The sequence below is a fragment of the Mesoplodon mirus genome, assembly GCF_964341445.2.
Source record: "Mesoplodon mirus genome assembly, chromosome: 2".
NCBI lineage: Eukaryota > Metazoa > Chordata > Mammalia > Artiodactyla > Ziphiidae > Mesoplodon > Mesoplodon mirus.
Window position 1 is genome coordinate 1,175,817 of NC_138977.1, and position 15,332 is coordinate 1,191,148.

The following is a 15,332-nucleotide window of genomic DNA, read 5'->3' on the forward strand; positions in this document are numbered from 1 at the left end:
GGTTGCCTACCCGAGGGGTATGGAATTTGATTATATCATGAATCCTCCCCTCCTACCATCTCACTGTGGTTTCTTCTTTATGTCTTTGGATGTATAATGTCTTTTTTTCATAGGTTCCAGTCTTTTATCGATGGTTGTTCAGAGTTAGTTGTGATTTTGGTGTGCTCATGAGAAGAGGTGAGCTCAAGGTTGTTTTACTCTGCCATCTTGTCCAGGAAGTTCGAGAGTGTTGGTACTCAAAAGGTGGTCCCCGGGACCAGTGACACCATCATCCACAGCCTACACAGAGGGCAACTACCAGAGGACATTTAAAGGATGCTGGTGTCCCTCTAACCAATGGCTTTCCCAGGGTTTTTATGAAGGGAGAATCCTTTGAACTGTTGGTAAATGTAGCTAGAGGAGGGTGGTGGGCATGTCATGATAAATGGCAAATTTACCATTGGTAAATCCATCTTAATGTTCTTCTCCATTTCCTTAAGCTTTTTGATTCCTTTCTGTATAGTACGCAAGGGAAGATCTGGCATCTCAATCTCAATGATGATAGACCACTATTGACTGCAGCCAATCAAAAGAAACTGTCAAGGGAAATAACTAAAAGATCTAGCACATTAAATTCAGAATCTCTGGTAGGAACACCACATCAATAAATCCAGCTGAAACCAAAGTACTATTTTATCTTCCTGGGTTTCACATCCTTAGAATTGATTTCCACACATTTTCCACAGATTTATTCCAATGTAAGTTAGAAAAATCTTGCTATTATTTTACAACTATAAGCTGTCTCTAATTGAGTCATGTTTGCATGTAACTGCCTGCAGTATGTTGAGATCTGACTCTGGTTGTAGGTCTTCTCGTGAATAGGTATCCCCTTGCAAGAAGTTACCTGTTATATATCTGCTGCTCAGTTTGGTTCTGATCTTCAGAGAGATTAATTTGGGGGTTTCCTTGAGCTGCGACTTTAAAGACTCAGCTTATAATTTTCTTTCTGTAAGTTCCCATTGCATTCAGAGACAGCCAGTTCACATCATACTACTTTTACTATCCCATGGCCAAAGTCAGCCGCACTTGGTCCTCTAAGGAATAGAAATCCTTTAATAGTCAGTTCATCACAGTCAAACACAGGTGATAATTTAAATGATCATGGTCCCATTGCAAATGAGAAATTACTAGTGCTCCATTTCCTGTGGGCAGGGAACCCAGCACTGTCTTTATGGCCAAAGGCATAACCAAATCAATCTCAGAATCCCTAATACCTGGGGCCCAATCCTGGTGCCAAGTACCATATCAATCAGGTGCAGTCAGGAAAACCAGCTATTACAATACAGGTGTTGGAAGGCTGAATAAACAGAAACGGAATCCTGAAGTAACCCAGAAAAAAATAACTGTAGGAAGCAGCTACCACCCCTAATCCCTGGAAACAAGGAGAAGAGGTCGAGATTATCAGAACCTAGGAAAAAAATGAGAGGAGGGTCCTTGCAGAACCTGGTCTGGGAGTGCCAAAAGAGACAGAAAGTTGTGAGAAGTTTCTACACTAGAAGAAATGGCGTTGCTGACAGGGAAAATAAGAAAACAGGAAGAAGAAGTCCCATCTTCTCTCCTCTGACCTCAGTCTCCCTCGAGGGTCCCTTTGTGGCAGATCCTAAGAGGGGCTCAGCTGGCAAAGGAGATTCTGCACAGCTGTGGTATGCAGTTTCCCCAGCCCCAGCATCGCAGGGCGGAATGGCGAAGAACGGATTCAGAGCCGAGTCACAACAGTTTAATAACTAGTACACCATGTAAAGGACAGACGGAGGAGCTGGCAGAGGGAACAGCAGCTACAAAGGCTCCAACAGAAAGACACTTAGCATGATCAGAGAGCAAAAGTGAAGCCCGTGGGCCAGGAATATAGTGCAGGAGCAAGTATATGAGAAGAGCTTGAGTCCACATCACATGAGACTTTGCAGACTGCGGTATGGTGTTTGGTTTCTATTTTGAATGCATTCAAACACTTTCTTCCCCCTTCCTTGTTAAATCCTATTTATCTTTAGGGTCTAAGCTTATACAAAAAGCAACACATACTCACTCAGTTATGTCTTACCATGTGGAATTGTAATTGTTTGCTTACTTCTCTGCATCCAGTGCTACACTATAAGCACTGTGAGAGCAAAGAATGTGTCTTCTTGCCAGCAGTTATATCCTTAGCACCTGGCGTGGTACCTTGGCACCCGCTATCACTCTCTATATATGTTTTTTGAATAAGGTAATAAATGAACAAACTATCTACCTGTGATAAGTCTTCCCTGATCCCCTTCCTCGGTGATTTCACATATTCCCCCACACCATCTCCCCCACTAGAGGGGAACTCTGAGGACCAAGATAATTACTCATTATTCAATGGTATCTTTCCAGTGCCTGGCACTTGGTAAATGTGCACTGCATAAATAAACACATAAGTGAATGAATCAATCAACCAAATAACTGGAGCTCAATACATATGTGTCATCTGCATATAGGTGGAAACTGAAGCCAATGAAGTGGGAAAGAAGTGGAGTGAATTCCTCCCTCCTTCCCTCTCCCCTTCTCTCCCTGCCTTCCTCTCTCTCTCTTTTTTCCTTCCTTTCTGTGTTTTTTAACATCAGTCAGCAATATCTGAAGCCAAGAGAAAACAAGTCAACTAAACATGGTCAGTAGATCTTACAACCAGAAGCTTATTGGTGACTGTAGAAAGAATAACTAGCTATGGCAGTGGTTTCAAGCTAGGTGCAGAGAATTTTTAAAAGATACTTGGCTATAAAGAGGAGAAAAAACTCTTGTTTCTTACAGCTAAAATATAATTTAAGGAAAAAATATAAATGGGAAAGATTAGAACTGACAGGAAAATTTCAAGAGGGTATTTGAAAAATTACTTTTGCCATTGAGACACAAAGCAGGAGGTAGAGTTGAATATAGATGCAGAAAGTTGAGGAAGCTTTTTCCCAATGCCTCCATTTTCTCTAGGAAATAGGAAGGGAAGTGATTTGTGACAGTGAACCAGGGGGTGGTCGGGTAGAAGTCATGAATAGGAGAGGGGTGACCAAGGAGATCTGGAAAGATTGCCAGATGACAGTAACATTTCAGTGGCCTCCATCTATGCTGTTGTGAAGTTTTCTCCAGCTCCAGTTATATGCTGAATATTCCAGGAGGACAGAAAGATGGCTGGAATGAATCTGGACTGAGGTTTTGCTGGCCTTCTTTGGTAAAAAGCCACAGTACCTGAGGAAATTTGCAAGGTTGCCAAAGTGTTAATTCATGGGGCTGGACTGAAGAGGAAAGGAAATGAACTGAAGAGGGGTATCCTAGAGTAGGAGAAAGCAAGAAGTCATAAGGCTGTAGGTCTTGAGGTCTAAGAACAAATATATGTATGTGTACACACACACACACACACACACACACACATCCTTTGGTGTGTTGTAAGCATATCACTGAATATCTTCAGATCCAGATTTCCAATTTTCTTAGTAAGGTGATGGAATTAGACTCAATAATCTCTATTTTACTTTTATTTTCTTGGTTCTCAAGTTTGATGATGTTGTGTTTGATCTGGAGGATTATAAGTGTGTGAGGAGGAAGAAGCAAGGCACTAATTGAATTCTAAAAGAGCCATAGTATAATACTTTAAATTTAGCTCACATTATTTAAGTTGTGAAGGGTGTGAAGATTGGTGTGTGAAATCGTATATGTGCAAACTACAGTTATAAATAAAGATCTCATTTATCCTTAATAATATACTAGGAGGATTGAAGGTGAGTAGATTGTTACCTTAGGGATCAAAGCTATATAGAGTAATAGAAATGATAAAATCTGAAAGTTTGTAAAATGTCAGGGGAGTATTGGATACAAAGGTAAAGCACATTAGAGAATAAGTAGACCAATAGGAGGAAGGGAAACGGAAAAGATTTGAGTTTATGTTTAAGCATGTGAAGACATTTTCTAGATTTGACAAGTGTTAGGAGTTTAAACTGTATAATATATAATATAATATGTAATATATAATATGTATAATGTGTAATAACATATTATAAATGAGTGAATTATTGAAAAATTAAGGGTCCAAAAATTAAAAGATGCTGTTCTCCATGAAAGCTCCCTGCAGGTAGGGGCCATACCTGTTGGATTCACCACTCTCTCTTTGGCAAACAGCACTGTGCTTGGCACCTAGTTATGCTCCAAATATTTGAGGAACAAAGAAAGTAGATCTAAGTCGGTATAGTCCCCATTTTCATAATGTAGGATGAGATAGGAATAACAAATTTTATCAATCTGGAATTTTTAAAAATTCTGTCTTGACCAAAGAAGAGATTAAGATCATTATGAGATCAAAGAAGTCACTATGAGCATTAAATAATCATTAATATAATAATATGCCTAATGTCTAATGACAGAATAAATTTTCTGGTGACCTCTGATTATACCATATCATATACTTTGATCCTGCCTTATTAGACTTTTTTCTCAAGGTTATTAAAATGCCTGCAGATAATCCCAAATATCCTTTCTCTTTCAAGTGACATAGTAAGAAGTCATGTATATTTATTCTTGTATAAAACTAGCATTATATTCCACTTTTCCAGCACTCAGTTCTATATTGTATCTACTAGATCATAGGAGATGAAAATTTATTTTTTAAGACAGGCAAGATGGAAATGTGTAACTGAAGTTTTTTGTTAAGTCCAAAGAAGAGTATTTCATCATTTATTAAAGTGTAAATCATATATGCTAAGTACTATGTCTGTACCTAGATACTCGTCAGTGAAGAAAAGAACATAGGAAAATGACTGAAAGGAACTTGTGTGAAGTGCAAATAAACTGCAATGTCATGGGATAAACTCGTTCAAGCTAATGGTATGAGAGATCTTCATACCCAGTGATGGAAATGATGTGATACTTTTCTCAGAAGGGAAATGAAACTGCAGAAATATAGGAAGAATTATTTTCAAAATCCATAATAACATGGTACCACATTTCTCACTCCAGATAACAGACTGAATGCTAAGTAGAAAACAAAATGAACCAAAAATACACACATGAGCAATTCTACATGCTCACCTCCTGTCTGGAGAATGAACAGAGTAACATAACTGGGCACAAGCATTTTCGTTTGTTTGTTTGTGTTTATTTATTTATTTATTTAAAAAGCTTTACTGGAGTATAATTGCTTTACAATGGTGTGTTACTTTCTGCTTTATAACAAAGTGAATCAGTTATACATATACATATATCTCCATATCTCTTCCCTCTTGCATCTCCCTCTCTCCCACCCTCCCTATCCCACCCCTCTAGGTGGTCACAAAGCACCGAACTGATCTCCCTGTGCTATATGGCTGCTTCCCACTAGCTATCTATTTTACATTTGGTAATGTATATATGTCCATGCCACTCTCTCACTTTGTCACAGCTTACCCTTCCCCCCTCCATATCTTCAAGTCCATTCTCTAGTAGGTCTATGTCTTTATTCCCATCTTCTCCCTAGGTTCTTCATGGACTTTTTTTTTCTAAGACTCCATAGATATGTGTTAGCATACGGTATTTGTTTTTCTCTTTCTGACTTACTTCATGCTGTATGACAGGCTCTAGGTCCATCCACTTCACTACAAAAAACTCAATTTTGTTTCTTTCTATGGCTGAGTAATATTCCATTGTATATATGTGCTACATCTTCTTTATCCATTCATCTGTCGATGGACACTAATGTTGCTTCCATGTCCTGGCTATTGTAAATAGAGCTTCAAAGAACATTGTGGTACATGACTATTTTTTTTTTTTTTTTTTTTTTTTTTTTGCAGTACACGGGCCTCTCACTCTTTTGGCCTCTCCCATTGCGGAGCACAGGCTCTGGACGCACAGGCTCAGCAGCCATGGCTCACGGGCCCAGCCACTCCGTGGCATGTGGGATCTTCCTGGACCGGGGCACGAACCCGTGTCCCCTGCATCGGCAGGCAGACTCTCAACCACTGAGCCACCAGGGAAGCCACATGACTATTTTTGAATTACGGTTTTCTCAGGGTATATGCCCAGTAGTGGGATTGCTGGGTCATATGGTAGTTCTATTTTTAAGGAACCTCCATACTGTTCTCCATAGTGGCTGCATCAATTTACATTCCCATCAACAATGCAAGAAGGTTCCCTTTTCTCCACACCCTCTACAGCATTTATTGTTTCTAAATTTTTTGATGATGGCCATTCTCACCAGTGTGAGATGATATCTCATTGTAGTTTTGATTTGCATTTCTCTAATGATTAATGATGTTGAGCATTCTTTCATGTGTTTGTTGGCAGTCTGTATATCTTCTTTGGAGAAATGTCTGTTTAGGTCTTCTGCCCATTTTTGGATTGGGTTGTTTGTTTTTTTGATATTGAGCTGCATGTGCTGCTTGTAAATTTTGAAGGTTAGTTCTTTCTCAGTTGCTTCATTTGCAAATATTTTCTCCCATTCTGAGGGCTCTCTTTTCATCTTGTTTATGATTTCCTTTGCTGAGCAAAAGCTGTTGAGCCTCATTAGGCCCCATTTGTTTATTTTTGTTTTTATTTCCATTTCTCTAAGTGGTGGCTCCAAAAGGATCTTGCTGTGATTTATGTCATAGAGTGTTCTGCCTATGTTTTCCTCTAAGAGTTTAATAGTGTCTGACCTTGCATTTAGGTCTTTAATCCATTTTGAGTTTATTGTTATGTATGGTATTAGGAGTGTTCTAATTTCATTCTTTTACATGTAGCTGTCCAGTTTTCCCAGCACCACTTATTGAAGACGCTGTCTTTTCTCCACTGTATATTCTTGTGGCCTCCTTTATCAAAGATAAGGTGATCATATGTGCATGGGGTTATCTCTGGGATTTCTATCCTGTTCCATTGATCTATATTTCTGGTTTTGTGCCAGTACCATAGTGTCTACATTACTGTAGCTTTTTAGTATAATTGGAAGTCCGGGAGCCTGATTTCTCCACCTCCGATTTTCTTTCTGAAGATTGCTTTGGCTATTCGGGGTCTTTTGTGTTTCCATACAAATTGTGAAATTTTTTGTTCTAGGTCTGTGAAAAATGTCAGTGGTAGTTTGATAGGGATTGCCTTAAAACTGTAGATTGCTTTGGGTAGTAGAGCCATGTTCACAATGTTGATTCTTCCAATCTGAGAACATGGTATATCTCTCCATCTATTTGTATCATGTTTAATTTCTTTCTTCAGTGTCTTATAATTTTCTGCATACAGGTCTTTTGTCTCCTTAGGTAGGTTTATTCCTAGATAATTTATTCTTTTGTTGCAATGGTAAATGAGAGTGTTTTCTTAAATTCATTTTCAGATTTTTCATCATTAGTGTATAGGAATGCAAGAGATTTCTGTGCATTAATTTTGTATCCCGCTACTTTACCAAATTCATTGATTAGCTCTAGTAGTTTTCTGGTAGCATCTTTAGGATTCTCTATGTGTAGTATCGTGTCATCTGAAAAGAGTAACAGTTTTACTTCTTCTTTTCCGATTTGGATTCCTTTTATTTCTTTTTCTCCTCTAATTGCTGTGGCAAAACTTCCAAAACTATGTTGAATAATAGTGGTGAGAGTGGGCAACCTTGTCTTTTTCCTGATCTTAGTGGAAATGGTTTCAGTTTCTCACCCTTGAGAACGATGTTGGCTGTGTGTTTGTCATATATGACCTTTATTATGTTGAGGTAATTTCCCTCTCTGACTACTTTCTGGAGGTTTTTTTTTTATCATAAATGCGTGTTGAATATTGTCGAAAGCTTTCTATGTATCTATTGAGATAATTGTATGCTTTTTCTCCTTCAATTTGTTAATATGGTGTTTCACATTGATTTATTTGTGTACATTGAAGAATCCTTGCATTCCTGTTATATATCCCACTTGATCATAGTGTATGATCCTTTTAATGTCCTATTGGATTCTGTTTCCCAGTATTTTGTTGAGGATATTTGCATCTATGTTCATCAGTGATATTGGCCTGTAGTTTTCTTTCCTTGTGACATCTTTGTCTGGTTTTGGTATCAGCGTGATGGTGGTCTTGTAGAATGTGTTCGGGAGTGTTCCTCCCTCTGCTATATTTTGGAAGAATTTGAGAAGGATAGGTGTTAGCTCTCCTCTAAATGTTTGATAGAATTCACCTGTGAAGCCATCTGGTCCTGGGCTTTTTTTTGTTGGAAGATTTTTAATCACAGCTTCAATTTCAGTGCTTGTGATTGGTCTATTCATATTTTCTATTTCTTCCTGGTTCTGTCTCAGAAGGTTGTACATTTCTAAGAATTTGTCCATTTCTTCCACGTTGTCCATTTTATTGGCAGAGGCTTGCTTGTAGTAATCTCTCATGATGCTTTGTATTTCTGCAGTGTCAATTGTTACTTCTCCTTTTTCATTTCTAATCCTCTTGATTTGAATTTTCTCCTTTTTTCGTGATGAGTTTGGCTACTGGGTTATCTATTTTGTTTATCTTCCCAAAGAACCAGCTTTTAGTTTTATTGATCTTTGCTATAGTTTCCTTCCTTTCTTTTTCATTTATTTCTGATCTGATCTTTATGATTTCTTTCCTTCTGCTAACTTTGGGTTTTTTTTATTCTTCTTTCTCTTATTGCTCTAGGTGTAAAGTTAGGTTGTTTACTTCAGATATTTCTTATTTTTTAAGGTAGGATTGTATTGCTTTAAACTTCCCTCTTAGAACTTCTTTTGCTACACCCCATAGGTTTTGGGTCATGTGTTTTCATTGTCATTTGTTCCTAGGTATTTTTTGATTTCCTATTTGATTTCTTCAGTGATCTCTTGGTTATTAAGTAGTGTGTTCTTTAGCCTCCATGTGTTTGTATTTTTTTACAGATCTTTTCCTGTAATTGATATCTATTCTCATAGCATTGTTGTCAGAAAAGATTCTTGATATGATTTCAATTTTCTTAAATTTACCAGGGCTTGATTTGTGACCCACAATATGATCTATCCTGGAGAGTGTTCCATGAGCACTTGAGAAGCAAGTGTATTCTGTTGTTGTTGGATGGAATGTCCTATAAATATCAATTAAGTCCATCTTGTTTAATGTATCATTTAAAGCTTGTGTGTCCTTATTTATTTTCATGTCAGATGATCTGTCCGTTGGTGAAAGTGGGGTGTTAAGTCCCCTACTCTGATTCTGTTACTGTCGATTTCCCCTTTTATGGCTGTTAGTATTTGCCTTAAGTATTGAGGTGCTCCTGTGTTGGGTGCACAAATAATTACAATTGTTATAAATTGTAAATTTATAACATTTCTTCTTCTTGGATTTCTTCCTCTTGGATCTATCCCTTGATCATTATGTAGTGTACTTATTTGTCTCTTGTAATAGTCTTTGTTTTAAAGTCTTTTTTGTCTGATATGAGAATTGTTACTCCAGCTTTCTTTTGATTTCCATCTGCATGGAATATGTTTTTCCATCCACTCACTTTCAGTCTGTATGTGTCCCTAGGTCTATAGTGGGTCTCTTGTAGAGAGCATTCCTATGTGTCTTGTTTTTGTATCCTTTCAGCCAGTCTGTGTCTTTTCTTTGGAGCATTTAATCTTTTACATTTAAGGTAATTATCGATAGGTATGTTCCTATTACCATTATCTTAATTGTTTTGGGTTTGTTATTGTAGGTCTTTTCCTTATCTTGTGTTTCCTGCCTAGAGATGTTCCTTTAGCATTTGTATTAAAGCTGGTCTGGTGGTGTTGAATTCTTTTAGCTTTGGCTCGTCTGTACAGCTTTTAGTTTCTCCATCAAATCTGAATGAGATCCTTGCTGTGTAGAGTAATCTTGATTGTAGGCTTTTCCCTTCATCACTTGAAATGTGTCCTGCCACTCCCTTCTGGCTTGGAGAGTTTCTGCTGAAACTTCAGCTGTTAACCTTATGGGGATCACCTTATGTGTTATTTGTTTTTCCCTTGCTGCTTTTAATATTTTTTCTTTGTATTTAATTTTTGATAGTTTGATTAATATGTGTCTTGGCGTGTTTCTCCTTGGATTTATCCTGTATGGGACTCTCTGTGCTTCTTGGACTTGATTAAGTATATCCTTTCCCATATTAGGTAAGTTTTTAACTATAATCCCTTCAAATATTTTCTCAGTCCCTTTCTTTTTCTCTTCTTCTTCTGGGCCCCCTATAATTCAAATGTTCGTGTGTTTAATGTTGTCCCAGAAGTCTCTGAGACTGTCCTCAATTCTTTTCATTGTTTTCTTTTTTCTGCTCTGCAGTAGTTATTTCCACTAGTTTATCTTCCAGGTCACTTATCCATTCTTCTGCCTCAGTTATTCTGCTATTGATCCCTTCTAGAGAATTTTTCATTTCATTTATTGTGTTGTTCATCATTGTTTGTTTGGTCTTTAGTTCTTCTAGGTCCTTGTTAAACGTTTCTTGTATTTTCTCCATTCTATTTCCAGGATTTTGGATCATCTTTACAATCATTATTCTGAATTATTTTTCAGGTAGACTCCCTATTTCCTCTTCATTTGTTTGGTCTGCTGGGTTTTTACTTTGGTCCTTCGTCTGCTGTGTGTTTCTCTGTCTTCTCATTTTACTTAACTTACTGTATTTGGGGTCTCTTTTTCTGCAGGCTGCACGTTTGTAGTTCTCGTTGTTTTTGGTGTGTGCCCCGGTGGCTGAGGTTGGTTCAGTGGGTTGTGTAGGCTTCCTTGTGGAGGGGACTATTGCCCGTTTTCTGGTGAATGAGGCTGGATCTTGTCTTTCTGTTGGGCAGGTCCATGTCTGGTGGTGTGTTTTGGGGTGTCTGTGGCCTTATTATGATTTTAGGCAGCTTCTCTGCTAATGGGTGGGGTTGTGTTCCTGTCTTGGTAGTTGTTTGGCATAGGGTGTCCAGCACTGGGGCTTGCTGGTCATTGAGTGGTGCTGGGTCTTGGCATTGAGATGGAGATCTCTGGTAGCTTTTCACCATTTCATATTACATGGAGCTGGGAGGTCTTTTGTGGACCAATGTCCTGAACTTGGCTCTCCCACCTTAATGTCACAGCCCTGACCCCTGGCTGGAGCACCAGAGCCTGTCATACACACGGCTCAGAATAAAAGGGAGGAAAAAAAGTAAGAAAGAAAGAAAGAAGGAGATAAAATAAAATGAAATAAAGTTATTAAAGTAAGAAATAATTATTTAAAAAAAAATTTTAAGTAATAAAACAAAAAGAAAGAAAGAAGAGAGCAACCAAACCAAAAAACAAATCCACCAATGATACCAAATGCTAAAAACTATACTAAAACAAAAACAAAAACAAAACGGACACACAGAACCCTAGGACAAAGGGTAAAAGCAAAGCTATACAGACAAAATCACACACAGAAGCATACACATACACACTGACAAAGAAAAAAAAGGGAAAAAGACATATATATATATCATTGCTCCCAAAGTCCACCTCCTCAACTTGGGATGATTCGTTGTCTATTCACAGATGTGGGGTACATCAAGTTGATTGTGGAGATTTAATCCGCTGCTCCTGAGGCTGCTAGGAGAGATTTCCCTTTCTCTTCTTTTTTCACTCAGCTCCTGGGGTTCAGCTTTGGATTTAATACTGCCTCTGTGTGTAGGTCGCCGGAGGGTGTCTGTTCTTTGCTCAGACAGGACGGGGTTAAAGAGCAGCTGTTTCGGGGGCTCTGGCTCACTCAGGCCAGGGGGAGGGAGAGGTACAGAGTGCGGAGCGAGCCTGCGGCGGCAGAGGCCGGCGTGACGTTGCATCGGCATGACGTTGCACCAGCCTGAGGCGCACCGTGTGTTCTCCCGGGGAAGTTGTCCCTGGATCACGGGACCCTGGCAGTGACGGGCTGCACAGGCTCCAGGGAGGGGCGGTGTGGATAGTTACCTGTGCTTGCACACAGGCTTCTTTGTGGCTGCTGCAGCAGCCTTAGCATCTCATGCCCGTCTCTGGGGTCCGCACTGTTAGCCGCCACTCACGCCCGTCTCTGGAGCTCCTTTAAGTGATGCTCTTAATCCTCTCTCCTCACGCACCAGGAAACACAGAGGCAAGAAAATGTCTCTTGCTTCTTCGGCAGCTCCAGACTTTTTCCCGGACTCCCTCCCAGCTAGCTGTGATTCACTAGCCCGCTTCAGGCTGTGTCCACACTGCCAGTCCTCTCCCTGGGATCCGAGCTCCGAAGCCGGAGCCTCAGCTCCCAGCCTCCGCCCACCCCGGGAGGTGAGCAGACAAGCCTCTCAGGCTGGTGAGTGCTGGTCAGCACAGATCCTCTGTGCGGGAATCTCTGCACTTTGCCCTCCACACCCCTGTGGCTGCGCTCTCCTCTGTGGCTCTGAAGCTTCCCCCCTCCGCACCCGCAGTCTCTGCCCGCGAAGGGGCTTCCTGGTGTGTGGAAACATTTCCTCCTTCACAGCTCCCTCCCTATTGCAGGTCCCATCCCTATTGTTTTGTCTCTGCTTTTTTTTTTTTTTTTTTTCTTTTGCCCTACCCAGGTACGCGGGGAGTCACTTGCCTTTTGGGAGGTCTGAGGTCTTCTGCCTGCATTCAGCAGGAGTTGTTCCACATGTAGATGTATTTCTGATGTATTTGTGGGGAGGAGGGTGATCTCCATGTCTTACTCTTCCTCCATCTTGAAGCTCTTTGGGCACAAGCTTTTAAACAGAGAGTCCACCTACAGAAATTGTCATTTGCCCCACAAGCTTATAATGATGTCATTAAATCACAATTGGGTGTTAGCAGGAGTAATTAGGAATATGTTGTAGGGTTGCACACTCATAAGAAATTTTTTATGGGAGGGAGAAAATCTTAAGCATTCACTGTGGGAAGGATTTTTGAAAACCCAGCATTTCAGCCAGGAGGCTTTTATTTAGCAAGACCAGCCAGAAGAGTTGTTTTAAGTTTTTGTTTCTGACCTTAATTTGAAGGTTACGTTTCTTGTCTTTTTTTATCTATGGCCTAATATGTTCATAGGTAAAAGGAGAAGAGACAAATGATTTCCAAGGGGATAATGGCTGAGTTTTTCCTCTATATTTTCTTTTAGGAATCAATTCCAAGCTTCAGTTTGAAATCATGCCAGGTGCTTTATTTGGGTTGTTTGAGATAAATCCTGACACTGGGGAGGTGGTGACAACCACCACACTTGACAGAGAAGTTCAGGAAGTCCTCACCCTTCAAGGTAAGGGATCCCTTGACTGTGCTAAACAAACAAAAACAAAAATAGGCAGCAGGTCATTGAGAGGTGAAATTTTACATTTCAGTAGGTTGTCTTTAAATAAAATATTATTGACCTAGTGCTACCCAGTTAATTTGGTCTGTTGCTGTCTGGTTAGGGCAGCATATTTTAGGTATGAATTAATGGCCACTATCTGTGCCGTCTTTTGTTCCTTGTCAGTACTTGTACGTGATGGGGGAGCCCCTTCTCTGTCTGGGACTACAACAATTCTCTGCACTGTGGGAGATGAAAACGATCATGCACCGGAGATTATTGTCCCCAGGCATGACATTGATCATGCACCAGAGATTATTGTCCCCAGGCATGACATTGAGGTTCTGGAAAACCAAGAGCCAGGGCTTGTCTACACTGTTTTGGCCTCTGATATGGATGCTGGCAATAATGGAGCTGTCAGGTATCACATAATTGGTAAGTTTTATCTTTATTTAAATCCCCCCCTCCCCAGGACACCAACTCGGTTGACACACACTGTATGGAGAGCATTCAGCATTTGGTATCTAGTGCAGTGTCTACAGAATGCACACCTGCTAAGAACTGATTGGTGCCCTGGGCCTCCTCTCCTTCTCCCCACAGCCACCCTGATCCAGTGCCCTCCAAACTCCTCAAAAATCTGCCCTTGACAACTCTCGCTGTTAGTAATCCACTAATATTAGTGCATGTACAGATGGAACAGATAGCTTTTGTTTTTTTCTATTTTCACTTCTCTCATATGATCAATTATTTTTATTATTTTGAGCAGTCAAGACTTTCTTTCAGGCCTGGAGGACATGAGTAGAAAAACAATTCCCAGATCTGCAGACCAATGAAACTCTTCAGATCTACAACAATACCGCAGAGATCAAAGTCTTTAGGAACTTCTACACTACCAATTGTGGTTAAGGACCAGGGTTTGTGTTTTTCGAAATTTCCAATCTGTTGTGACTGATACTTTTGTAAAATCCAATAAATATAAATTACTGGGAGAAAAAATCAAAGGCATACAAAATGCAACCCCAGTTTTTAAAAACTATTACTGTCTTATGGAGACATAAGATTATTCTCTCATGTTGCTATAAAATTTTCTAAATACTTACTCTTAATTTCTTTGTATTTATCTTGTTGAAGACCAGCTACGAACAATCCCCAGACAGCACCTGTCCCCTCTCACAGCATCAAGGACATTCTTTTTGACCATTCACTTCCCTTTCCCAAATGGTCAACAGTTCCTCTCTACTGGCTTTTCCCATCAGTATTTCCAGTATTTCCCATCTTGAAAAGCATAGATGTCTCCCTTCACTCACTGTCTCTTTTCCTTCACAATCAAATTTCTTAAAAATTGTTGTCTACACTCTGGTTTCTGTGTCTTTACTTTCATTTCTTAGCCTGCTGTAAAATGTGTTCCACTGAAGTCATTCCACCGAAACTACCCTTTCCAGAGACATAAAAGATCCCGCTGTTGCCAAATGCGTTGGATCTTTTTCAGTTCTTTATTATTATTATTATTATTTTTTTGCGGTATGTGGGCCTCTCACTGTCGTGGCCTCTTCCATTGCAGAGCACAGGCTCTGGACACACAGGCTCAGTGGCCATGGCTCACAGGCCCAGCCGCTGTGCGGAATGTAGGATCTTCCCGGACTGGGGCACGAACTCATGTCCCCTGCATCGGCAGGCAGACTCTCAACCACTGCGCCACCAGGGAAGCCCTCAGTTCTTAATTTAATTGCATTGCTTTGTGTCTTTGTGCACCATGCCCTGGACACTTGGTCTCACCTTGACTTCAGAAAGCCACTTACTTTCTTTTGGTCCTTCATCTGTCTTTCTAGACAAGTCTTCCCAATGTCTTTGTTCTTCTGGTGGTTCTCTGACTTGTTAGAGTTTTCTGGATCTTTTTGGCATATCTTTTTCTTTTCTCGTAGACACACTCTTTCTGGTCATTTCATCCAGTTCCCGTCTTCAGCTACCACTGGACCTCAATATCTCCGTATCTTGACTGTACCCTAGATCTAAGTCCCATTGAAGAACATTTTAAAAATTGAAGTATAGTAGACTTACAGTTGCAGATGTACAACATAATAATTCAATGTTTTTATAGATTACGCTCCATACAAAGTTATTATAAAATATTGAGTATTCCCAGTGCTATGCATTACATCCTTGTAACTTATTTTATACCTAGTAGTTT

At 39.9% G+C, this 15,332-nt stretch overlaps 1 protein-coding gene across 1 annotated transcript in view; it reads left to right on the forward strand.

Moving 5' to 3' along the window:
- DCHS2 (dachsous cadherin-related 2) overlaps nucleotides 1–15,332 on the forward strand; it is a gene marked incomplete at both ends in the record, with an annotated part of 301,321 nt that overhangs the window by 203,249 nt on the left and 82,740 nt on the right. Inside the window, 2 exons of the mRNA XM_082633895.1 lie at nucleotides 12,980–13,114; nucleotides 13,331–13,579. Coding sequence (XP_082490021.1) covers nucleotides 12,980–13,114; nucleotides 13,331–13,579 — 384 coding nt within the window. The remainder of the gene's footprint in view (nucleotides 1–12,979; nucleotides 13,115–13,330; nucleotides 13,580–15,332) is intronic.